The sequence below is a fragment of the Cheilinus undulatus genome, linkage group 3 (assembly GCF_018320785.1).
Source record: "Cheilinus undulatus linkage group 3, ASM1832078v1, whole genome shotgun sequence".
NCBI lineage: Eukaryota > Metazoa > Chordata > Actinopteri > Labriformes > Labridae > Cheilinus > Cheilinus undulatus.
In genome coordinates this window covers 5,133,977-5,159,407 of record NC_054867.1, presented here as the reverse complement: position 1 = coordinate 5,159,407, position 25,431 = coordinate 5,133,977, and the positions used below count along the sequence as shown (strand labels likewise).

The 25,431-nt window shown below is 37.8% G+C and overlaps 1 protein-coding gene across 3 annotated transcripts; it reads left to right on the top strand.

The window, feature by feature from the left end:
• Positions 1-560: 560 nt before the first annotated feature.
• LOC121505072 (cell division control protein 42 homolog) lies at positions 561-18,590 on the top strand. 3 transcript variants are annotated; one of them, XM_041780209.1, is made up of 6 exons: positions 561-644; positions 6,932-7,072; positions 8,767-8,839; positions 8,995-9,104; positions 9,470-9,667; positions 16,777-18,590. In XM_041780209.1, exons 2-6 carry the CDS (start codon positions 6,968-6,970, stop codon positions 16,864-16,866), a joined length of 576 nt encoding a protein of 191 aa, XP_041636143.1. In that variant the 5' UTR covers positions 561-644; positions 6,932-6,967; the 3' UTR covers positions 16,867-18,590. The 3 variants fall into 3 exon arrangements, with proteins under 3 accessions (XP_041636143.1, XP_041636151.1, XP_041636159.1); XM_041780217.1 differs by having other exon boundaries at positions 631-740; XM_041780225.1 differs by lacking the exon at positions 561-644 and adding an exon at positions 715-733.
• The last annotated feature ends 6,841 nt before the right edge of the window (positions 18,591-25,431 follow it).

Genomic DNA, 25,431 nt, shown 5'->3' with positions numbered 1-25,431 from the left:
TATTAAACTGAAACCATTGTACTGTTACCAATAATATTACTATGAGTGATAATAGTCAAGCAAGGAATTTTTTAAATGCATTAAAATGACTACGTTAAACAAGTTAAAACCTGACTACATGAGCGATGAAAGCAGATTTGGACAAATGCAAGAGATGATGTGATATGTAATTCAAGCTGAAATGTAATTTACAGTCAACCAGTGGCCAACATTGTAATTACATATATAAAAACAATATAGCCATGTTGAAAAAAAAATGCGTCAAAAGAAATGATTGTACTTATTTCTCAAGTGAATGAAACTCACTGTTGGTGCTGTAGATACCGTGCACTTGAGGAAACAGTCAATTTAGATCTAATCTATGTTAAATATGAAAATGATTTAATCTACTCTTCATTAAGTCGGTGTTTGTATTTAAATGGTGAACCACCCTCTAACCCGTTTTAAAAAGTGTGGGTGCGTTTTTGCATTGGTTATAACAGAAATGACCTACTTTGAGAAATTTTGTCAGGTTGGAGTAAAAATTGATTAACGTAATTACGTAGTAGCTGAGTACGCACGCAACGTGTCCCTGTTCTGCTGACTGGGAAGCCCCGAGCACGGAGCTGCCAACGCCCGGCGTAAAGACACAAACAGTGGAAACGGTACGGAAAAAACATATATTTTAGAACTCTTGGGACATAATTGGGTTTGCTTTTATGGTTTGATATACTCAGGATTACATTCGCTTAAGGTTTGTGGTATGTGTGTATTATTTGTCATATTTGGTATCCCATTCAGATACAGCATAAGCTCAGACAGTTAGTTAGCAAACCTAATAGCAAGAATAGCAAAGCAAGAAGGCTACTGTGTCTGTTCGTTACTAAACCTCTTTGCTCCGAGGGACTCGTTTGAAATCGAAAATGTCTGTTACACTAGTATTAGTTAACCAGCTTAGTCTGGACCTTAAACAGAATAAACATCTGTTAACAAACAGTAGATATACGCTAGCGGTTAGCATGTTAACCAGCTGAATTTAAAGACATAATGTAACCATTATCAAACTTCAGGTTAGTATTTCAGTGTAAGGAGTATTTTTTGGGGGTGAATGTACATTGTGATGGATAAAAGCTCGAAATGCTGCGTCTGTTAAAATGGGGGCGACGTGCGTGATTATTATATCGATGTTTTTACCAGCCGGCAGGAAACTAGGCCAGACTGAGGCCGGGGATGTGGCCGAAATACAACAGACGCCGAGGCTAATGCTTTAAAGCTAACACTTACAGCTCTGTTTGGTAGGTCTTGTAAATATCATGTCTTTTTAGTCAGTGATAATGAGATTTAAGGACAACAGAAACAACCACGCATTTGCTGCTTGTGATCGCGCATGCTGACTTGATTTTAATTGTTAGTACACTAATGTAGCGCATCGTTACAGAAGCTTCAGAAATACTGATCTACAGCATCAAGTTTCAAGACTTCTTGTTGAATTAGTCTGTTCTTTTGCTCATTTATGAGTCTGATTGGGGACGAGCTCTGAATGGAGCTGTGACATTATGTTGGGTCAATTCTGATGTGCTATTTGTGTGGTTTATAGAAGTATTCTGTTATAAACTTTTCAGACTTAATGGTTTGACTAGGACTGCAATATATACAAAAAATATAACTACCTGAGAAAATCTCAGATAAAAAAAGTTAAAATATGTTTACACATTACAAGTGCTGCAAAGAAACAAATATTAGTGTGCATATTGTTTTTAACACAGCACTGAGGTCTCAGCACAGTGTACTTAAAGCTAAATAAACCTAAAAAACATTATTTTCTCTTACAAGAATCGCACCAGTCAATCTGATGGTGGCTGGTGACCATCTTGATTTTAATTTGGCAGCATAAAAATAGTGTAAAAGCATTATTATTGTATCTATGTATCCATCCAACAAGTACATATAGACATGAGTGAGAACTACTAAAGTAGATCTTTTTTAAATTGCATGTTTTATGCTCTTGTGATGTGTTTATTGCGAATACTCATATTAAAATAACAGTAACAGTGTGATTTATTGTGCAGCTTCAGTTGAAACACTGTCTTTGAAAGTTTACAACCCTAAGAACTTTGTGTAACATACAGGTAACTTCATATTGGGAGTTGTATAGTTTCTGTGGACAAATCAGGCTGAGTTTCATTTGCTTTCACCAGTCTTTAAGCTGCCTTGCCCTCATATTGCTTGCTGGCCTACAAACACAAACGTGTGGATTAAGTCTGGCAGCATTATTGCAGCTGTGGTGAACCCCAGTCCCCCACGGATGTGAGCTCACTGTGCTGCTTAAGTCAGAGTTTAGTAATTCTTTTCCACTATTAAAGACAATGGAAAACCGTCTTTAAGTTCATAGAGCTACATGTTGTCCCATGAATAAAACATAATTACTATCTAGGGCAGTATGTTACTTTATTCATACATAGATGATGTTACCTTGCCTTGGACTTTACTGTTCTCCCAATGGCCACAGTGGTCACAGGGTTCATCTAGACAGTTGTAGAGCTGTTCCTGCTCATGCCTCAGGCACAACTTTCCTTAATATCCTTGAATCAACACCTGACCTTCAAATTGAAAGCCAGTACTGCGTGGTTCTGTAGGATGTAGACATTGAATATCCATTGATTGTTTGCTTGGTTACGCTGGTAAAAATCTGCTCTGAATGGGTAATCTTCTCAACCATTTAACAGGCTTTAGTGGAATGGACAGATTGATAATCAAGCAGAGCTATAATTTTTGATAGTTTGCACAAGAAAGGCCGTTTCCTTGGTACTTGGGCCTTTAAGGTTTTTGTCATCTCCTTATTTGCTGCACAGTAGCGTTGTTCACAAATCTGTTCAGTCATTTGTAGCAGCACAGTTTTTAGTTTTTTATCTGATGTTTTCTGATATGATGACATGTTTGTTGTCTTGATGATTTTGTGAAAAATGGTTGGCTGTTAGAAAATAAGGTAAATGTAAGCAGTGGTCTGGTAAGATCATTTTGGTAAAGACATTTTTTTATTGATATTGTTAGAGTAACATTTTTTTAATGAGCCCCAGATTTATTTTAGCAACTAAACCCTTTAAGATTTTTCAGTGTTTCACATTTAATATCTAAACTCAGCTCAACCCATATTGTGCACTCTGTTGAGTTTTTTTCAAACATGCTTCAGACCATGAAGATTTGCAGTTTTATTTAAAGCTGCTTCATGTTTTTTGTGGTTGCCTGTCTACCAGGGAAACAGGAAATACAGATGATAAAAAAGAAAATGGGGAAGGAAGTCTGCAAATGGTTATAAAAGTGTCTTGCTGAAGTTTTGTGTGAATATGATACATTGCGTGAATAAATATGTCTTAATTGCCATAAAACTGATTGTGGGACAGTACCACACTGATTAACATGATGTCTGTAATGTTAGGTCAGATAGATTTTTATCACATTGATTTTTGTCCAAGAAAAAGGACAGTAACGCACAATCTAGTGCTGCTTCACCTACATTTCTGCATTGCAAGGAAGACAACCAGATGTTGACAAGATTTGAATCCAAAATCAACAGCTTGGCATCCATCTTAAATTTAAATTTTTTAATTCTGTCATTCTGGTAAAGAAAGAATGGCCTACAGAGCTCAAATCAAGCATGTTTTGCAAAGGCATCTTTATTTGAAAATAAAGAAATAAAGATGAAAAAGAAAGACATGGAGTAGTACAACAAGTAGGACACCCCCCTTTATACTGTGTCTGTGTAACGGTGTTGTAACAGCGTGTTCGCACCATAACATTTGGTGCATTAAGTTTTGTCCCTCCTCCTTCTCTCAATGACAACCCCACCCCCACCCAGTGGTGCAGAGCTCTGCAGTGGCTTAGCACTGACATACACTACCTTACAGAGGAGAAAAACTGGGAATAGTGTGGCCCACATACTATGTATAGTGTATTGTCTCTAAATGTGTTCATATTCACCACATTTTTAAATATATTCAAACATATTAAGGTTAATATCTATCATTTCCTTTATCATTTAGGCCTGTTGTCTTTATAGCTACATCTACATTTAACTGAAAAACCAAGGTATACATTTTACAGCAACTGAAATCTAATTTATATTAGATTGGATTGTTCTTTAGTACACTACCAAGTCTTAAAATGTAAAGTTATGATTGAAATTTCCAAAGCTGCATCTTTTTAACATTTGACCTATTCAACCAACAGCTCACAGCTGAAAGATGATCTGTTTACTGTAACAGCAATGAAAAGTACTGATCATGTCATTGGCAGGTTTGCTGTAAAAAGGACTGAAATGCTGAGATGATTATTAGAATAGTTTGAATATATTTCTAATAATGCAAAAATAGATTATTGTTCTGTCTTGACCCAGCTGAAGATTCTCTATGTGCTGTGGTAAATGGATGACTCTCACATGTTGTCCAGATTCCTTATTCAAAAATCAGTTGTATTTAATAGAGTTGTCCCTGGTCCAAATTAACTTCTGCTAGTGGGATTTAAATATTAGGTTCATGCAGGCAACTGATTGATTGTTATTAGTGGCATGCTGTTCATTTGCTGATCAGTGCAGAGTCACCAATAGCTGTCACCATTTAATCATACCTGTTATTCATTCAGAAAACCTTATTCCTAGAATGGCATTTTTCCCTCAGTGCTAATCACCCTCCAGTCTGAAAGCTGACCCAGCTTACAGACCATCTGCTAATTCCCTTTGTTTTGGCCTCGTTTGCTAATACTTCAGAGCTTGTTTCCTTTTTTGTTTCCTAAAAGTCTAAACCCCTATAAGTCTGCAGTAAGCTCAAAGCACACTTCCCATAAATAGTAAAGATAACATTAAATCTGTTTTGCAAAAACAACATCATAACATCTAGGTTATTAGAAAAAGTGTGTTTTTCTCTTTGAGGGATAAAAATGTGTCTGATTCTGCTAACTTTTTGGACTCAGACACCCTTTTCAGGCCTAAAGTATTAATTTTACTAGGAAGGGGGAGCCTTTTTATGCATTCAAAAGTTGTGACCTAATTCTCAGCTTTTTTTAATTGAGAAAGTGCCATCAGCCTTACTCTTATTTATTTGATTTTCCATCCGCTTCTTAAGAAATATGTAGGAATGAATCTCTGTTCTGGTGTTTTTCCTTTTTGATACACATTAACCTTCTCCCAAACACTCTAGATCAGGGGTCACTAACTGGTGGACCGCGGTCCAGGTCCGGACACCATCCGATATGGACCTGGACCTACAATCATTAGATTAAAAGGGACCTTTAAATTTGAGAAGGTGCTTCTATTTTAACCAGCGCAGCTATTCTAGGATTTACGGTACTGGTTTTGCAGATCAGGAAATGCACAGACCAATTGCTTGCGAGTTAAGCCATTTCACGTGACGGTACTCAGCCAATAAACTGTCTTCCAGGCGGTAAACATGGGACAGCTACACTTATACGAGGGACAGACGAGAGGAAGACAGAAAGAGAAAAGAAAGCAAGAGAATAGACGAAAGACAAGTGAGCTTAGACAAGGAGAGATTCGCAGATGGAGAAACAGGTGAGCTGTAGACTCACCAAATAAAATTAACAGCGTTGAAGGAGAACTAATTTTCATATTTTATCAGTGCAGCAAGTCCCTGAAATCTCACCCAGATCCACATATCACACAAATTTAAGTTGGACATTATGATGTTCCAGACCTTTGGTTTAATACATTTTCTCTGACTGGACCTCTTTAAATTTTAGTTGATTACCCCTGCTCTAGATTATGGGGTATCTCAGCCTAAAAGAGATTTACTTTGTTTCATTTACTGCATATGGGCTCCAGCTTCAAGTCTGTACCGCCTGTACCTTAATTATATTCAGTAATATTGACAATAAAAAATTACTAGATTTATATTATTCTCCTATTTCAGTTGAGTGTTTGCATGTAAAGTAACAGCTTTGGAAAAGGCATAATAATTGAAATTATGATAAAGAGTTTTGTTAGGTTTCCGCCTTTTACTTTATTTACAGTTTAGCTTTCTGAAACTTTTAACCTCAGAAATGTTACCAATTGAAATTAAACACCTCTATCACCTGCTTCTCCCTTTCCGTCCCTCAAACTCTTAATTAATGAGTCAAAGGATTTTCAGATTTTCATGAAAGGATTTCAGATATGAGCTAAAATGTGAAATTAAGTGTTTTTGTATTGACTCAAACTAATGGGACTTTAAGGGAATGTTGTTGGCAGGTCAATGGGCACCGTTTTATTTTGTACGTATAAGGATTGTGGCAAATTGGTCATATTGGGCTCGTAGTTCATTCATTTTCTGTGTCATCATGTGGTATGTTTGCTCTACATATGTATACTTTGTCTCGTACTAATGTTTCACGGTACTGCATTTAATGATTACGACAGTACTGAAACATACGGGTAGACATAATGAGTGCTCTCATAAGTGAGGAGTTGTAGTTGCTACATGTGTGTCATGCACCATCTGAAATAGATTGTTGAAATGCATTGCAGCTGCGTTTAGAAGGGAAGTTGGTCATTATCTGAGTATTTTTGGTTGGCCAAACTGCAGCGACAAAATACTCATGCAGCGTCCATCTGCATCAATCATGAACTGCTTCTGCATTGATGCAGAATCGCCCATATCTGCATTGCGGTTCATTTAAATGATTATTTTTTACCACTAATGTAGGGTTGCCCCCCTGTAAACATCCAAATACAAAAATGTTAGTTACATGATGACACTTACCTATCAATGTATAGCCTAATTTAAGTGCCACCTATTTTTCTAATCTTCCCTTTGGGAGAACGGTTTTTCTCAAATGCCAAAAAACTAATGTGGTTTATATGTTATACACAGCTTTTACATTTTTCTTGACACATGGACATTTTGTTGATCAAAAAAAAAAATCTGTGAACTAATGAAGTTTTCTGCCTGTTCATCCATTACAGATCTTGAATGAGTAGCAAGGACCGTAAATCGCAGCTATGCAGACCATCAAGTGTGTTGTAGTTGGGGACGGTGCTGTGGGTAAAACCTGCCTGCTCATCTCCTACACCACAAACAAATTTCCATCTGAATATGTACCTACGGTAAGTGCTGTTATGATGATAGTTTGGCAGTGTTATGCTTTTTTGTTGTTATGTATAGTTTAAAAGCAAATTTCTAGTTTAATACTCAGCAAAGATTTTAGCGTCTTTTTAGCTCTATTAAAGACCTTAGGTGGAGTTTTGAATCTTTTGATATGTCATCATGAGTTGATAATTATGACATTTAGAGGCATAATAAAATGTGCTCTATATCAGTGGTTCTCAACTGGTGGGTCGGGACCCAAAACTGGGTTGCAAAGCAGTTTTCTGAAAAAAATGGTGGCAAAAGTCCGGAAGTCCTTATTGGACATGCATCGATACCTTTCATTTTACCCTGTTTAACTTTGAAATTAGGTAAATTTAAATGTTTGATCTATATTTCTAATAACTAACTTGTCTCAGTTTATTAAGTTCACCCTAATGCTGCCTTCATTAAAACAGGAGCCAGCAAATATTAGCAGCATGGCTAACAAGCCAGGACAGACGCATCCCCTCTGCATCAATAAGGATTTTTACACGTACAGTTCAGTTCCGCTGTGGTTTTAGCTTGATTAGGATAATTAGCTGGATTTTTGTCCTTGTTCCATGGTACAGGCACCAGGACTGAGCAATTTATTGAAGGAGCTAAGTCCCTCTCTTACAGTGGACAGTCATTTGCTCCCATTCAGTTAGCTATTATTGGGCCTTCTTCTGGTTGACCTTGTAAACAAGTTAGCAAACAGCTAACTGGTTTTATATCATAGTCATATATAACTGTGAATACGTGAACCATTTTACAGCTCTGTTCATTTCATACGTGTTCTACACTTTAGTTTTTGTAGGAATGCTTTGCTCGTTGCCCCTCAAGCTTATGGTGATATCCAGAGGCAGACAACAGCAACTTACTTTGTGCTTTGTATTAATGCTGTTTGACTTCAGGGTAAAAGTCTAGCTCAGACACTGTAAACCACATGTCAAATTTCTAGTCCAGTTTGGGCATGATTGAGGTGTAAACATGCAAGACTAAATCGTACTTCAACCTAGGGATGAGCAATATTGAATTTTTGCCAATCTGAAATGCCAAGATTTAGAAATACATTTAAACTGCTACTGTTATTATTGATATTATTACATAAATGTTACTCAGAGTTAAAATGTCTGTCAATACTTGAAAGTTTGGGGATGAAGAAATAAACTTTAGTCTTTAAAAGACCCCTTAAATACAGACAAAGAAAAAGCTGATGTAGATCTGTTGGACCTGCTTAAAACTCTCCCCAGCCTATATATTGGTTCTAAATATCATCAGACATTTTCAAACCTGCCAACATTGACTGTTAACTTTTCAAGCCAATATCTGTCTACACCAATATCCAGCCTTTAATATCATGTATCGCTACCCCAGCTGCATCATCTACTTGTTAGTCTGTTCTCAGATTCGATTTAGTATAAGTTCAGTCGTATTAACATGTTAGATGCACTTCAAACTCCAGTTTTACTTGGACTAACACAACACAGACCTTTTCTAATTGCATGTAAACATACTGACTATACCTAGGAAGGTCAGGAGGGTGCCGGGGGGAAGCTATCAGCAGGTTTGCTGTTTTCAAAGTGGCTGCGTGTTAAAATTTGTGTAGGATGAAAGAAAGTACCAGTACATTTGAAAAATGTATATTTGGACAAATGAGTGGCTGATATTTTCTTCATTCTCTACTTTGTAGGTATTTGATAACTATGCTGTAACTGTAATGATTGGAGGAGAGCCTTACACCCTGGGCTTGTTTGACACAGCAGGTACATCTTTCTAATCTCTATCTATGCCTTGATTATCCTTGTTGACATTACTTTCGAATTGTTTTAAAGCGTTACACAGAGCATTGTCCTGTCAGTCAGTGCTGATTACTTGATGGCCAGGCTATGTGAGTTAAACATGTTTCTGTGGTTTACAGGTCAGGAAGACTACGACAGGTTACGGCCTCTGAGTTATCCACAAACAGATGTCTTTCTCGTCTGTTTCTCTGTCGTGTCCCCCTCCTCCTTTGAAAACGTCAAAGAAAAGGCAAGCGTAGACCTTCCTTTTTTCTACTCTTTTTAAAATTGTGAAATATGTAAATGCTCTTGTAAAAGTTGTACAATAATAGTAATTATTATCATTCTTTTATTAATGGTGTTATATTTGTTGTAGTAAGCATTTGATTTTCCATTTGCTATACATGTACATGAGAAAGATGCCTTTTTTACATGTTTCTAAATTAAATGCTGGCTTTGGTATAGTATAACGTCCATTAGACAATGAAAACAGACACTGGCGACCTTATATCATAACTCTAAATTAAATGTAATGCCAAAATTGTTTTCTCCCTACTTTATGTATGTTTTTGTGGTGGCACAATCTGTTGACCGTTCCTGTGTTTCTGTGTGCAGTGGGTTCCAGAGATCACCCACCACTGTCCAAAGACCCCCTTCCTTTTAGTCGGGACTCAGATTGACTTGCGAGACGATCCTTCAACTATAGAGAAGCTGGCCAAGAACAAGCAAAAGCCCATCACTCCGGAGACAGCAGAGAAGCTGGGGAGAGACCTTAAGGCTGTGAAATATGTGGAGTGCTCAGCCCTCACACAGGTAATACACACATCTAACTACGCACACATTCATGGACACACGCTATTTACATGTAAAAGGCAAGAATTAAGAGAGCGGAGGAAAGAGGAACATGTCACAACCCTATGGACTGTGCACACTACGGTTTGATGAGCTTTTATCTGCATGTTTGTCTGGTTTTGGTTGCTGTTCTTACCCACAAGCAAGTTCTTACAATAACAGTAAATATATGAATAAAATACCAGATGCCCTTTTATAAACATAAACCAAATCTTAGGTCACAGTACTGTGTATGCTAGTTGAGCAGTCTAGCCCAGGCTGGTCTTTATGTAGGACTCATTGCATGCGTTGGATTGTTGTAAGAAATCAGATGGCACCTTTATGAGTGTGTCTGTCCTGTCGGGTCCTGAATGCATGACACAGTTATGTATGAAGAGGGAAGAGAACAGAGGGAATAGGACTTAGAAGAGAACAGATGAGCTTTGCCTCACTCAGCCAGAGAACAATAGTGTTGATCAAGCTCAAGTGAAGCCCCCACCTCCCTGCTCTGCTCCTTCCTTCCTCTCCCCCTCTCTCACCCTGGCACAAATGTTGCATTGCTGCCGATGTCATTTCCTGTTTCCTGTCAGGGATCTTAGTAAGTCGCCCACACCTAATTTTCAACTCACTGTCCCACAGCGGCACTTTTCCCTTTTCAGCCATCTCATCTTTGTCACACCTTACTCTTTACCTTTGTACCATCCTCCTCCTTTACACAGCTGCACCTCTCACACCTTCTCTATGTTTAAAGTACACCCATATCTCCTATTTCAGCCATGTTCCTCTTATCCCTGTCTCCCATCAGTCTTTGCTTTGCTAATTGTGCTGTTGTTCTCTTCCCTCTCCCACCATTGTAGCGAGGGCTGAAGAATGTATTTGACGAAGCTATCCTAGCTGCCCTAGAGCCGCCAGAGACGCAGAGAAAGAGGAAATGCTGTTTATTCTGAACTATGTGCCATTGCCTCTCTTCTTTGACATTATCTTCATTTTTCATTCCTTTACCCAATCCTTCATTCCTCCCCTTTCTTCCCTTTCTCCATTTCTTTACCTTGTGCTGCTGTTGAAATCTATACCAAACTCAGTCTCATCTGTGTAACTAATACTCCATGAGCTGACTACTAACTCCACTCCTAACATAAACTACTACTCTGTATTTTGAGTGCATTGCAGCTAATCTACTAATTTACCGGCTTCTCTGAACTTTACTTTCTGCCTTTTCTAACCTGTGAATTCTGGTTTTGTTCTGGTTGGTGCATTATTCAACTTCTTACTGCTTTAGAAGGGATGCCTTTTGAGGATGTTGCTTTTACACCAGATGCCCTGATCATGTTAATTTTTTTTTTTTGCTCTACCGATACGATCATATATGAGTGAGATCTGCTTTTCCACTGCCAATACAGATCATATTTTCAGTTTTGATACAGTAGCAGATGCAGTGGTTGGTCAGTCAGCTGGGCTGTGCAATGTACTAGGGCATCGTACAAGTGTAGAGAGTTTATAAGTGCACTTCTGTGTTTAATCTGGAAACTATCTTGGAACGCCCACACCCAGTGCAGTCGCAGAATTGCACTTTTAATCCTCTTCTCCTTCATTATGTGAAATTTCTGTATGAAAACAAAGCTTTGGCTCTCTGTTAATAAGCTGTAGGAGGTGCCATTTTTATTGAACAGCATCCTCAATTAAAAACAAGAAGTAGTATTAAGACATAAGCTGCAGAGGTGGGCGGTGGTGAGCAGTAGTGGTCTTTACTTGCAGGGAATGCAGAGTGGGAATGATTCCGGCTTAGATAGTCTCTCTTTAATTTAATATAGACATTTCAGTGCAAAAATTATGTATAATGTATCTTTAAATATACGTTTGAATAATCAGCACATGGTTGATGGACTGAAAGGAATTGTTTAACCCATTAAATTTGCTAAAATTAGTGAATAATCTAATGATTAAAAGGTAATAAGTCTCGAAACATTAACTCAGTTGTATTCATGCAACTAATGCAGTCGTTTTAGATCACTAAGAAAATTAACTCCAAGCATCTGTATTCTTGTTTATTCCCAAAACCAACAAGTCTCTTAAAGTTATATTTGAAAATAGGGATGCACAATGTTGGAATTTTTCAGACATCCGATATGCCAATACTTACAGATTCAGTTTAGCTGATATTGATAATACTGTTACTGATATTAAAATATGCATTTCACACAAGAAATTTCAGTCTTTCTGGACACTTAAACGCTTAAGGATGACCAAAGAAACAGACTTAAGTCCTTAAAAACACTTTAAAGTTTAAAGAATGAGGATAAATAAAGACAAAACCTCAACTGGCATAGGTATGTTGGTTGAGCCTAAAACTCCACTAATTTGTTAGAATATATGGACAAAATTTACAGTTGATGTATGCTAGCAAAATATCAGATGTAAATGTCGGCAGAAATTTTGATGTCTGCTGATGTTGATACCAGACTGATAATATCGTGCATCCGTATTTGAAATCCTTATGATGATGTTTTACCCTCACTTAATTATTTTACCAAGAGTAAACGCATCTTGTTAATGTTTTATCACCTCGTTTAGTTAGCAAACAAACTCTTGTCCTACCTGTTTCTACTTGCATTTCAGCATTCAATTAATACTTTGAATAAACAGGACTTACCAAAAAGGGGATTAGGGGATTTTACCTTGGCTGGTATGGTGGATGAGGCTTATAACTGCAGCTGCAGCAGATGACGTTGGCAGAAAGCTGCCCATACAAATCCAAAACACAAAGGTTGTTAATTCAACCATATGATAATGCTACAATGCCCACATAGTCCTTCTCTCAGCTCCAGACACGAGCACTGACCACAGGAAATCACTAAAGATCAATGACTTGAAGTAATTCCAAATCATTAACAGAAATTTTTTTGAAAATCTGGAAATAATGATCTATGTGGGAAATCTTTTTTGGATATACTGTTAATGAGGAACATCAGCAACACTTCGTATCTTCTTTTCAGATTTTATCGAAGTAAGCAGGAGCAGTGTGCTTGAACTTAGTGAAGCTAACATAAACTACCACAGAGTTTGGTAGTTTATACTAGCTACCAACTGCAAGTGCTTTTTAAATCTGCACCAAGGTGGAGAAAGCTTTTGCGTTAAAGTTTTTAAGAAGTGATGCTGTTCCATAACAGATGGAGAAAACACTCAGGATATTGAGATGCTAATGTAGCCTGTCTGGTGTAAGTGAAATGACTGTGGTACTAAAAACGCCAGCCTATTTAAAGTAGTTCATGTCAGCTGGGTTATAAAGCATATAATGTAATGCACAGCATTGCTGTGTTACCCCTTGATTTCATGTTGTGGTACCTGGCAAACAGAGAAGCTGTAACTCTGAGGATGAAGTCTATTCAGTAATGTAGCTTTGGTTTTGTTTAGATTTTCATCTCAGATCTCAGTCCTATAGTAGTAGTTCCTGTTAGAGGGAGTTTGGAAAGTCTTGCTTTGGTGAGACTGATCTCATCACAAAAAAGAGCTTCCATTTCTAATGCCTATTTTTTGTACTACAGTTAGTTGTCTGGTTAAACTGAAACTAGAATCACACTATGTTTATATGAAGGGTTTTAAGTACTGAAGTCATATATAGGGAGTGTTTGGCCATTTCACTGGATTGAGTTTGTACAGTGATGTCTCATTATACAGTTTATACAGTCATGAACAAAGTATTGGCACCCCTGGAATTTTTCCAGAAAATAAATAATTTCTCCCAGAAATTGTTGCAGTTGCAAATGTTTTTGGTATACACATGTTTATTTCCTTTATAGGCATTGGAACAACACAAAAAAAAACAGAATAAAAAAGCCAAAATTGACATAATTTTACACAAATCTCAAAAACTGGGTCAGACAAAATTATTGGCACCCTTTTAAAACTGTGGGTACATCATTTTATTTCAAGCATTTGATGCTCATTTAAACTCACCTGTGGCAGTAACAGGTGCTGGCAATCTAGAAATCACACCTGAAGCCAGTTAGAATGTCTAAAAGTTGACTCAACCTTTGTGTTGTGTGCCTGTGTGTGTCACACCAAGCATGGAGGAGAGAAAGAAGAGCCCAGAATTGTCTGAGAACTTACAAAGCAAAATTATGGAAAAATATGAACAATCTCAAGGTTACAAGACCCTCTCCAGAGATCTTGAAATTCCTTTGTCCACTGTGTGTAATATAATGAAGAAGTTTATAACCCATGGAGCTGTGGCTAATCTCCCTGGACGAGGACGGAGGAGAAAAATGGACAAAAGAATGCAACGCAGGATAGTTGGAATGGTGGATAAACATCCTCAGTCAACTTCCACACAAATTCAGGCTGTCCTGCAGACTCAGGGTGCAAAAGTGTCAGCTCGGACCATACGTGGTCATCTGACCTTGATTGTGTGCAAGGAATCATGAAATCTGGAGACTATCAAAAGATTTTGGGCTGCAATGCAGGGCCTAGTGTCAGAAAGCTGGGACTGCGTCAGAGGTCATGGGTGTTCCAGCAGGACAGTGACCCCAAACATGTTGCAAGAAGGCCCCCTTCAAATCTGAGAGACCTGGAGCAGTTTGCAAAATTAGAGTGGTCCATAATTCCAGTTGAGAGGTGTAAGAAGCTTGTTGATGGTTAAGGGAAGCGACTGGTTTCAGTTATTTTTTCCCAAGGGTATGCAACGAGATATTAAGTTGAGGGTGCCAACAATTTTGTCTGGCCCATTTTTTGAGTTTTGTGTAAAAATGTCAATTTTGTCTTTTTTCTTCTGCTGTTTTGTGTTGCTCCAGTGCACATAAAGGAAATAAATGTGTATACCAAAACCATTTGTAATTGCATCAGTTTCTGGGAGAAATGGTGTATTTTCTGGAAAAAACTCCAGGGGTGCCAATACTTTCATCCATGACTGTAGCTCTTCTTCTTTTTGTTTCTTCGAGTAAAAAAGAAAATCAAAAACCCTGATTCATTTCGTCCGACACTCTCTACATATGACACTAATGTGCCATCGTCAGTGGTGCATTTTTTGTTGTCTTTGAAGTCCAGATAATTAAAAAGCTATAAATATGTGAATGACCTGTGAAATTAATTAATAAAGGACAAATAAACTTGCTGTCATCTCTCTGGCTCTCTTCTTTTTCCACTGCTTTGTCTGTGGATAATTAAGTATGGCTAATCAACAGGGTTGAGAATAGCTGAGGGGCTTACTGGTTTACTGTATAATACAGCACTGTGTCAAAGAAGCGCTCGTCCCTCACATGACCAAGCTCATGGTGTAAGCGGCTCTGCTCTGAGGCAGAAGCAAACAAGAAGAAACATTCATCACTGTAGCTGAGAATAGACCTTGGTTTTTCTTTTTGTCTGTTGTGTTTCTTGACTTAAATGTCTTTTTGTGTTCTTTTTGAATGTCTTCCTGATGAGACATTGAAGGAAAGAAAACAAGGATTGTGGAATGAAAATGCTGTGATTCCCTTTATGTTTTGTGTTGCTAAACTAGGGGTTTTGCTCTCTGTTTCCTCCTCTTTCTTATTTTGTCTTGCCTTTGATTTTAGTTTTACGATTTAACTGCACCTTGCATAGAACATGCATGTATTTGTGTTGTTGACACCTAATCAGACACAACTAATTCAAACAACTGCATTTATAAAAGAGCAGAAGACTTTTACCCAGATCTAGTGCTGGGCAATTAATAAAAAATTAGATGAAATTGCAATATGGCCTGCTGCAGTTTTCAAATCCCAGATGGTGCAATATTTCTGTAACCTGAAATTTGTTTCAAAATACCAGTTTAAAACATTTTTGCAGCAGAGATGTTATGCATTACATATCATGCAATCATCCACCAGCAATTTTTGAGAATAGTCAACAAAAATCCTACTTTTTTGTACGTTTTTCTTATTGAATATCAGAATGAAATAAAAATTATATCTCAGTTCAATACATCATTTCCTATCCAATTTGCAATACGAGTAAAAATGATCACAATACGATATTTTTCAAAGTTATTCAGCTCTTGTTTTATATAAAATTGTGTTTGTTATAATATGGAATAATTTATTGTTTGTGTTTGATGGTAAAAAAAAAACATAATATAAGGAACTTACGACATAACTGCATATCAAATCACAATTGCAATACTACTGGAAAAAATCCCAATTAGATTATTTTCCCAAATCGTTCAGCCCTACTCAGATCTGAATTGGGGGGTTTATCATGAAGCTTGCTTGACAAATCTTGGCTTTCTTAGGGTAAGCAGGTTTGGAAAAGCCTTAGTAAGAGATATCAGGTATCATAAAGCTGGTTATGATCTTCGCTGTTAACTTCGTCTTTATCACAGAAAAATGGGCAATGAAAAGACAATTTTGCATCTGTACTGCACAAAAAGGAACCACATTGGCTGTCTGACTCTTTCACATTAAAATAATGACAAGTAATGATGCAAACAACACACTGCTAATCTACTGAAGGAGAAATATACTGCAGAAAATTACCAGTTATTGTTACTGTTTATTTTGTATTGATTTTTGCAATATGCACACTCTTCTATTTTATATGTCTAATGTGTAAAATGTCACAGCTGTTAAACTTTAACAGTGAAACACTTTCAGCAGTATAATTAGCAACTGTTGCTAGGTCTAATAGACTTTTACGCCATGACTTCAATACAACATTACCTTAATATTTGCCAGAGAAATGTATTTTTATTGTGTTCTGCAGTGTGTTGTAAACCAGTCTTTAAAGGACTATTCTAAAAGTTTACATAAACAGGCTCCTCAAACTTTAGATCCATAATGCCAGCAGGGACGTTTCCAGGTAATAATCATGAAAAATGAATTATTTCCAGTTTAAAACACAGAATACTCAACAGCTTACCTTTGTTATTCCACTTCATGGTGCACCCCCTTAATGTTTGTAACACTTCTTTTGTTCCTCAGCAGCACTCATAATTTCCTTACGATACCACACTTAATGATGTTCAATGCTATGTTTCCACTGAAGTGTTTTTGTTTGAGCTCCCTCAACCTTCTTTATTTGCACTGTTTGTATTTGCGTTGCCCCCTCATTGAGCCTGTGTGTCTGTGTGTTTGTGTTCACAGAAAGGCCTAAAGAATGTGTTTGATGAGGCGATATTGGCTGCATTGGAGCCCCCAGAGCCCAAGAAGAAACGCAAATGTGTGCTGCTATGAGTCGCTCCTACCTTTTTCAAAGCACACACAGACACAAACACGACATATTCACACATTTTAAATACATAACTCTTTACATATGAACATAAACATAGATCCCCACATCCATTTCCTTTGCTCTGCTAAGGCTGGTTGACAACATTGTCCTTCACAGACCGGACTAGAAAGAAAACTACAGACCAAGTTTTAGATAAATGTCTGCAATAATAAGAAGCTTCACCCTCAAGTCTGAGTTTTGGACAGAAGAACTACGATACCAAGCTGCTGTGGGCTTCTAACAGGGCGGCAACATCATCAGTGATATTGATTATCCAAGCTTACATACAAGTAGAATTCATTCTGTCGAGCTTTTGATAGATTGATTTTGATTCAGTCAGTGTAGTGGCCTAATTAACTTTGAATGCCCTGCCATTTAGTTGTCTTCAGCCAATGGGAAAAGTTTCATAGATATCAGCCCTGCCACAACGTGTCTGAGTTGCCTGACTGGTGGCTGCTTATGCTGCTGGTCGCCCGATCCCCCACACTCATTCTCAGCACTACCAGAAGAAATGCTAACAATGTAGTGTTGTTCTGTTTTTGTTTGCCAACTCCCCCTTTTCTTCTCAACCACATGACAAGCCTGAGATGTTTATTCCAAGTTCCAGATAGTCGCACTCTTAACCACTAAGGAAACTGTGGAGGTCTGACCACATCGAAATCCTGGGCTAAAACTCCACAGAGCTTTTAATATTGGGAGAAATGAACTAAGTAAAGATTGCCATTTAGTGTATACTACTCTTGGTGTGGACCTTCACAGTGCAGAGCCACAGTCCACTTGGAATGTGGTTATCACTTGAAGAGCTTAAGGCATCCAGTAGTTTGGGTCTGCTAGTCGACCACAGGAATTGGCCTTTTAGATGCAGGGAACTAAACAGTGTTAGCAGAACAAGCAGTGTGTTCTTTCTGCGTTGTCCGGGACCAAGGGAGGGTGAAGCAAGAAACTCAACCATGACAACACCTTACACTTAGAGCGGGCACAGCAGAGGCATTTGGTAAAACTTATGTTCCTAGGTATGCACTTGCAGCCAAGCCTGAAGATCCTTATTTAGACAGCGGATCAGTGAACATGAATTACCACCAGAATTCTGTGCCAGGTCAGAATTTGGTGCCTTCCTGTAGTTTGTTGCATGTGCAGTGTGAAGGGCTGTCAGCTCTCCTGTACCCGCTCAGATTGTAAAGTGCTGTGAGTAGCTGAGCCTTGGTCTCTGTTCTAAGTATGTTTAACAGATGTAATTATAATGTAAGCTGGAACACAATGTTGATGTAGGCTCCAGGTGTTTTTACCAAAATCTTTTTTTTCTTCATTATTTCTGTTTGTGTTTTTTTTTTTTTTTTTTTTTATATATAAATATATAAAAAAAAGGTTTCTTTCACTCCTTTTGCATTTAGGAGTCGGAACTCATCTGAACTCTTACCTGCCAGTTCATACCCAGACAACCTCTGATTGGTTTAGTTTAATAAAAATACATAAAATGGCAGAATACTGTTTGTTAAAGATAACTTGATTGATAGATTTTTTTTTCTTAACTGGTGGATTAGAGTTGGGTTGATGTCCAGCTCAAGTCAGTATAATTATTATAACCTGTTGTTGTTTTGGTGCAAAACCAAATGCTTTGTCTAAAGTCTTTGTTCTTTGTATATGCATTCTTTTCAAAAATATTAAACTTATACCTTAATTGCCTTTATCCCTTTCTTCTTGCAATTCTTTTTAAAAAGTTTCTTGTTCTCTTGATGTGTTTGGAATAATCATCTTGTGTATTATCCTTTTTTTGGGTAAGAGGAGCTGTCACAACCATCCCAAGTAAAACCAAAGTGAATGAAGCCCAAAGTCTGGACTAACATGAAGTCATTTAAGTGCAACTTGCCTAATGCCTTGGTGGTGGACCTAAGGTAATGAACTATACATGACCATAACATCCATTTCACTGTGTCCACTCCCTCACAGCTGGACAAACATGCCATTACAACTCCAGCCAGCAAGGGGCACTGTCCACCCAAACAATACAACCGTGGAGTGTTACAGTCAACTGTGTATGATAGTACAGCTCATACACAAATGGGGGGAAAGTGATGATAAGACCCCAGTTTTGATGCAAGTCTGGCAATAGTCATGAAGAAGAATGTAAGCAGCCAAACCGGCATGATTAAAATGCTGTAAATACTATGAATGTGATGCCACATCCTGTTTCTAGATGGCACTTAACCAAAGTTAAAAGTTCATATAATGTGGGCTGTTGGCAAACTTTTTTAAGAGATTTTTCCTAGGTCAAATTGTCATAATACTTTGTATCTTTTGCATGCCTCTTCCTTGTCCGTACAAACATAAGAGCCCACCAATGCTGTGCTAACATCACTCCCATATTGGGCACATTTCACGGTACATCTCCTACAGTTATTGACATCAGGAAACATTGTGGAGTATAATGCAGTAGAAAATGCCCATACATGAAGAGAATGGATGCAAGACCAAGAATTGTTGAAATATGAAAAGAGTTAAATCAGTCTTAAAACCTATGTCTGATTTACAGTGATCAACTTGTAAACTATTGTTACAAAAACTGGAGAGAGGTTGAATAAACATGAGCTTATTTCACCAGTAGGTATCCCCAATAGGGATCCAGTCATTAAACTGGGCAAAAATGTATGTTAGTCTCTTTAATGTCAAAGATTTAACATTTTTAATTTTGATTCATCTCAGATTTTCTGTAGTTCAATGTGATTAATTACATCTTTTTATATCACATTTTAAAAATACACTATTTTGCATTCAAAGTGTCATTTTAGATTTTTTTTACTGTCTTAAACTTAACGTTATTGATGGGATACAGACCTGCCTTTTCAATATAAAATTAACATGGAAAAAGGATTCTGTTATGGATTGAAAATGAAACAAGGGAACAGTACAAAGTGCAGATGACTGACCTGTTCTCTGAGCTGTCTAATTTTTTTATTTTTTTTTTTAAGTGAAATGAGAAATTATGGAGCCGAGGTGGACTTATTTTACTTCACTGTGACTGCAGAGAGAAGCTGCAGTGGCTTGAAAGTGTGGTGAAACTGACAATCACACTTTTAAAAAAATAATGCACTAATTGTGCAACTTAATAAATGATAATGTGTGTGATATATCTTATATATCAGATTCTCGATCATGTTCTTTTTGTACCAAAAAGATTTTTAAGCTATTTATTTTCGTTGTCCAAAAACAACTGTTAGTAAGGACAACTGTAATCTGTATGCAGATGTTGCCCGAGTTGGTGTGATTTTTCTTCTTTATCATTAAATAAACTCAAACAGATGACAGATCGGTGCCTTTTGATGAACCTGTAATTTATAAGCAATAATTGCTTTTCTTTGAGGATTGCTGTTACACAATCGTTTCCTAGCATTTCCCTCCATAATCCATCTAAAATAGTCCATTATTAAACTAAAGTAATCCCTTGGATGAGCTAAGACAAACAGCTGCTTTATATCACTCATAATAAGTAGTGGTGTAATTAAAAAAGTGATTCTGCATGTATTTATGCAGTATTTCAACATTTATTAAAATCTTTCTCCTGTATTTGGGCTGCCAACAGATTTTCTTTGTAGCAGTTAATTGCTAAATTTCAAAAGTTAAATTAAATTAAGTAAAATAAATTTTTACACACAAAATTTGAAGTCCACATTGAGTGTGTGGTGAAACTTGTAATCTTTGTTTACAGTGTTAGGATGTCATTTAGCAGACGCTTTTTCCAAAGAGACTTCCATCTGACAGGTATACAGCAGGTGTTGCAGAAGTTAAGGATATTGACTAGATATTGACCAGGCATTGACTGGAATTCGAACCATCGACTTCACTAACAAGAGTCAGCGATGTAACCTACTAAGCTATCCAACCCCCATTTCAGAATTGCACAAATGCAAAGAGATGATCCAATCTAGATTTCTAGATGTATTATTGACATAAGTGTTGCACAGTCACACTAGTGTCGTCTTCAGTAATGACTCAGAGGCAGGAGACAGCTATTAAGAGATTCTATTGTGAAATACGATTTTACACATTGTGAGATATGCAGGAATGCGTGCACATAATGTCTCACTGAAGTCGGATTATCCTAAGTAAATATGACCATATTTACACCTTACAAATCACCTTCTGTTCTGAGTTTTAAAAAAAGTCAGTTATTTTGAAAGACAACAACAAACTTCTGGTCCATCTAAAGTTATTGATTTAGCTTAACCACACACAAAAAAGAATCTCTACAAATAGAAAAGTGGAGGGGAGGCACGTTCTCTGGAGTGACAATTCACACTTCTCCATCTGGCAATCTGATAAACAAGTCTGAGTTTGGCGGTTGCCAGGAGAATGGTACTTGTCTGACTACATTGTATCAAGTGTAAAGTTTGGTGGAGGGGGGATTAGTTCCAGTGAAAGGAACTCTGAATGCTTCAGCAAACCAAGAGATTTTGGACACTTCCATGCTCCCAACTTTGTGGGAACAGTTTGGGGATGGCCCCTTCCTGTTCCAACATGACTGTGCACCAGTGCACAAAGCAAGGTCCATAAAGACATGGATGAAAGAGTTTGGTGAGGATGAACTTGACTGGCCTGCACAGAGTCCTGACCTCAACCCGATAGAACACCTTTGGGATGAATTAGAGTGGAGACTGAGAGCCAGACCTTCTTGTCCAACATCAGTGTCTGACCTCACAAATGTGCTTCTGGAGGAATGGTCAAAAATTCCCATAAACACACTCCTAAACCTTGTGGAAAGCCTTCCCAGAAGAGTCAAAGCTGTAATAGCTGCAAAGGGTGGACTAACGTCATATTAAACCCTATGGATTAAGAATGGGATGTCCCTTATTTTTATATGTGAGTCAAGGCAGGTGAGCAAATACTTTTGGCAATCTAGTGTAAGTGCATGGTAAAAACTGACAGGAAAGTGAAACATTCAATGGCAGTCTTGTCTTTCTCCATCACTGTGAGAACAGTGTAGTAGTGTGCAGTTAATGCCCTGTTACAGGGATTTGTCTGCTGTGTGCCTCGGACAAAATAGCAAGTGATTAATATTATTTTAGAAAATTCAATGCATGAATTTAATCTCATAATGATTCATGCATTAATGCTGACAGCTCCTCTTTACTTAAAGGTCAATCAGGAGAGACTTAATGTGAGTTTAATGATTTATTTTACAAGGTTGGAAATGTTTGACAGTGTTTGAAATTGTTAAATGTCTTTAGCATATAGACTCCTTGTTATGTCTCTAAGAACTTGAAGGGGAACTGAGGCAGACAGCAGGATAGGATACCCCCTATGGAGTCTAGACACCGGTGTTGGTGAGGGGAATAGGATAAGATGAGTAAGAGAGTTCTGAGGAGCAGATTTCTAAGGAGCTTAACCCAGACACTGATGAGATGCTTGGAAGTGGCATTGAAGGGATGCAGGATGCATGGAGGAGCTTGACCCGGACACCAGTGAGAGGGCCTGGAGGTGGAGATGAAAGGATGCAGGATGCATGAAGAAGGAAAGAGCAGATTTTAATATATGACAGCTGCAGGATGATTGGATTGAGAGAGGTCGGGACTGAAAGGGATTGGCTCAGAGCTTCAGTGAGTAGACGCTCATACCAGCTGATTACTGCAGGAGACAGGTGAGTGAGTGATTACTAATGAATGAAAGGATGAATGGAAATGAAAGAGTGAGTAGACGCTCATACCAGCTGATTACTGCAGGAGACAGGTGAGTGAGTGATTACTAATGAATGAAAGGATGAATGGAAATGAAAGAGTCTTCCTGCTTGAATTTACGCTAAGCTTCATTTGGTGCAATTAAATGAATTTAAATAAAAGTTTTTTGTTTGTTTTCTGTCCCAAAAGTTGGTATACAATAGGTACAAGCCATTAACCGGATATCACACACTGGATTGTGTATTGCTAAGTTAAAAATCATGTTTTAATAATGGACCTATTCATCCTTTTTAATGGATTTTAATAATGGACTACAAGAGGCTGTTAAGTAAATGAACAAATAAATTCAAAGTTATAAATACTATGCTTACCTTAATTAGCTGATTTAAAGCAATGATTTTCACTGAATTAGATTGTATTCGCAGTAGTGGCTGTCTGCAGGCTAAATAAATTTTTGAGCTATGGTCAGCCGACAGTAGCTCAGTCTGAGTAGGACGTTCAGTCATAGCATAAGAATTGAATTTCCACTTAAGGGATTAATTAAGAATATCATCTTTGTCAAGACAATTCAGCCAGGCTGCAAGACCCATAAGGAAAGGTCTAAAGCCTGGTATATGCTGGGATTTTGGGCTGTCCCAAAAAGATGACCAATCATGGCGATGTTTTTGGTCGTGGCTCTAAAACGGTGTCTTATGTTGCACTGAGGCAAGTTGGCAGATGGTTGTTGTCCTGGTCTTGTGACCCAAAATAATTTAGGATGACCATCTTAAAATGTGACCGCTGCTATGACCTACGTCAACTAACCCACCAATAGGATTGCAGGAAGAAATGACTGAGAATGATAACACAACACTGATGCTAATAAACGTGTTAGCATTAGAATGGAGACTATGACAAAAGCAGAAGTTTGTGGGATTCCAACAAGAAGGAAAACCTTAATCTCAGATGTTTTTCTGAGTGTATAGATGCTACAGTTACACTGGTTTTGTTTTAGCTTTGCTTCATTATTGACCACGATGTAGATGGATGATGCACACTGATGTGGCAAACACTGATTTATTTATTCCTTGCATATCAGCGTACATCATAGCCTGCAGCTCAGGCTATGGTGTATTGTTTAACCATCCCTGTCCTTACTGGGGTTGGTGAAACAGGCCAAACTGGGCCTAAATCATCAACTGTGTAGCAATGTAAGACACTTTCCTTCTGTCTGTGTTGAACTGTTCCTGTAAGTTAAGGGTAAAATTTGACTTTTAAATTGAACTCATTCTTTTGTCTTCACACGCATGCTTTCATATACACACTATCATTTACTGAAATGTTGGCATTGAGAGATCAGTATCACTTTCACTCATCTTACACAGATGTTCAGAAATTCCCCAAATGGCAGCAAAATGAGGGTGATATCCCAGGTTAGGTGACCTGGATCATCTGCTTCAGATGGAGGGAGCTCCCGTCCCAGCTCTACCCTCATCCACCCCTGTAAGGCGTTCACACATTCCCTGAGTTTCTGGAGTGCTGTCTGTCAGCGCCTCCTTCTGCTAAAGAGACGCTGACAGCCATTAATTATCACACAGGCTAAACCAAGGGCATTCCTGCTGCTGAAATATTGGCGTACACACACTCCTCAGCCCTCTCATGGATGCAGAGGGACACCACCTGGCCGCCATTGGTCTTCATCATGTTTGACAAATAAGTCTAAATGTTTTGCCGTAATGGGTCGTCCAATCAGGGTGACCTGTCTGCTGGATTGGGTTAGCAGGCAGAGGAGAGGACGGGATGGCCAGTGGTTTGTTGCACCAGCTATCCATAACTTCTTTGTTATAGAGTGAAGTCCACAATAAAACCCAAATGTTGAAACCAGTTAGGGTTTTACATTGTGTCATTGTTTGGTGCACACCAGTAATGCCAGGTTACAGGTTACAGTAACATCCAAACTAAAATGTTGTCACAGGTATGGCCTCAGTTGACCAGTCAGTGGAAAGCATTTTTGAAGGGTCTATCTTTAATATACAAAAGCATGTGCATTAAATATGGTCAAATATTGGGATTTGGTGTTAACTAAAGTCTACAGCCCTAATCTACAGCCTGTGTAAAATAACAGTTGTATGAAGCAGCAACGTTATCAGTGATATCAGGTAATTTAAAGATACCTTATAGTTTCTTGGCCATGTTCTCTGAGGGGAACCAGAGAGGTCAGCAAAAACATAGTCCATTCAACTTTTAATCAGTGATGGGAATAGACGGAGTGAGGGGTGGCTTATGGGGCTTAAGCCCCAAATGTTCTCTTTAAAGCCCTGAAGGTTTCAGGTTAGTTCAAAGTATGTTGCTTATTAATCGATAGAAGGTAAATTCTCAAAGCCAAACACAATTTAAAAAATCAGATCTTTTTACCATAACTTATTCACTCACTGCAGTATAAAAAAATTAATTTAGCATGGTTCTAAATATACAATTTTCAACATTTTTGTGCATAAATCAGTATCATTAAGTCCATACAGTATGTTACTTTTTATGATGTTTGTATGAAAATGCATAGCTCCTCTTGTAAACTTTTACACCAAATTCCTATCCTCCCTATGCAATGTAACTTTGAAAATGAATAACAGACATTTTTGGCAGGCAGAGGTGAACATTATTGAACTTTAACATAGTGCAGTGTTAATTTCATCAACTAAAACAATGAGTGAAAATGTTAATCGACAGCCTTTTTATCCATGAGAAAGACTAAACTAAGACTAGCAAAAATTGATCTGAGATGACTAAACTGACAAAAAGTAAGTTTACTTTTCGTCAAGATGACTAAAATGAGACTAAAATGCAGTTTAGTTTTAGTTGGAGTTTTAAAATCTATGACAT

Excerpts from the sequence above, each read along its gene's own strand:
- LOC121505072 (XM_041780209.1), top strand. The coding sequence starts at position 6,968 with ATGCAGACCATCAAGTGTGTTGTAGTTGGGGACGGTGCTGTGGGTAAA. Across the intron at positions 7,073-8,766 it reads CATCTGAATATGTACCTACG|GTATTTGATAACTATGCTGT; the intron begins GTAAGTGCTGTT and ends TCTACTTTGTAG. Across the intron at positions 9,668-16,776 it reads AGTGCTCAGCCCTCACACAG|AAAGGCCTAAAGAATGTGTT; the intron begins GTAATACACACA and ends TTGTGTTCACAG.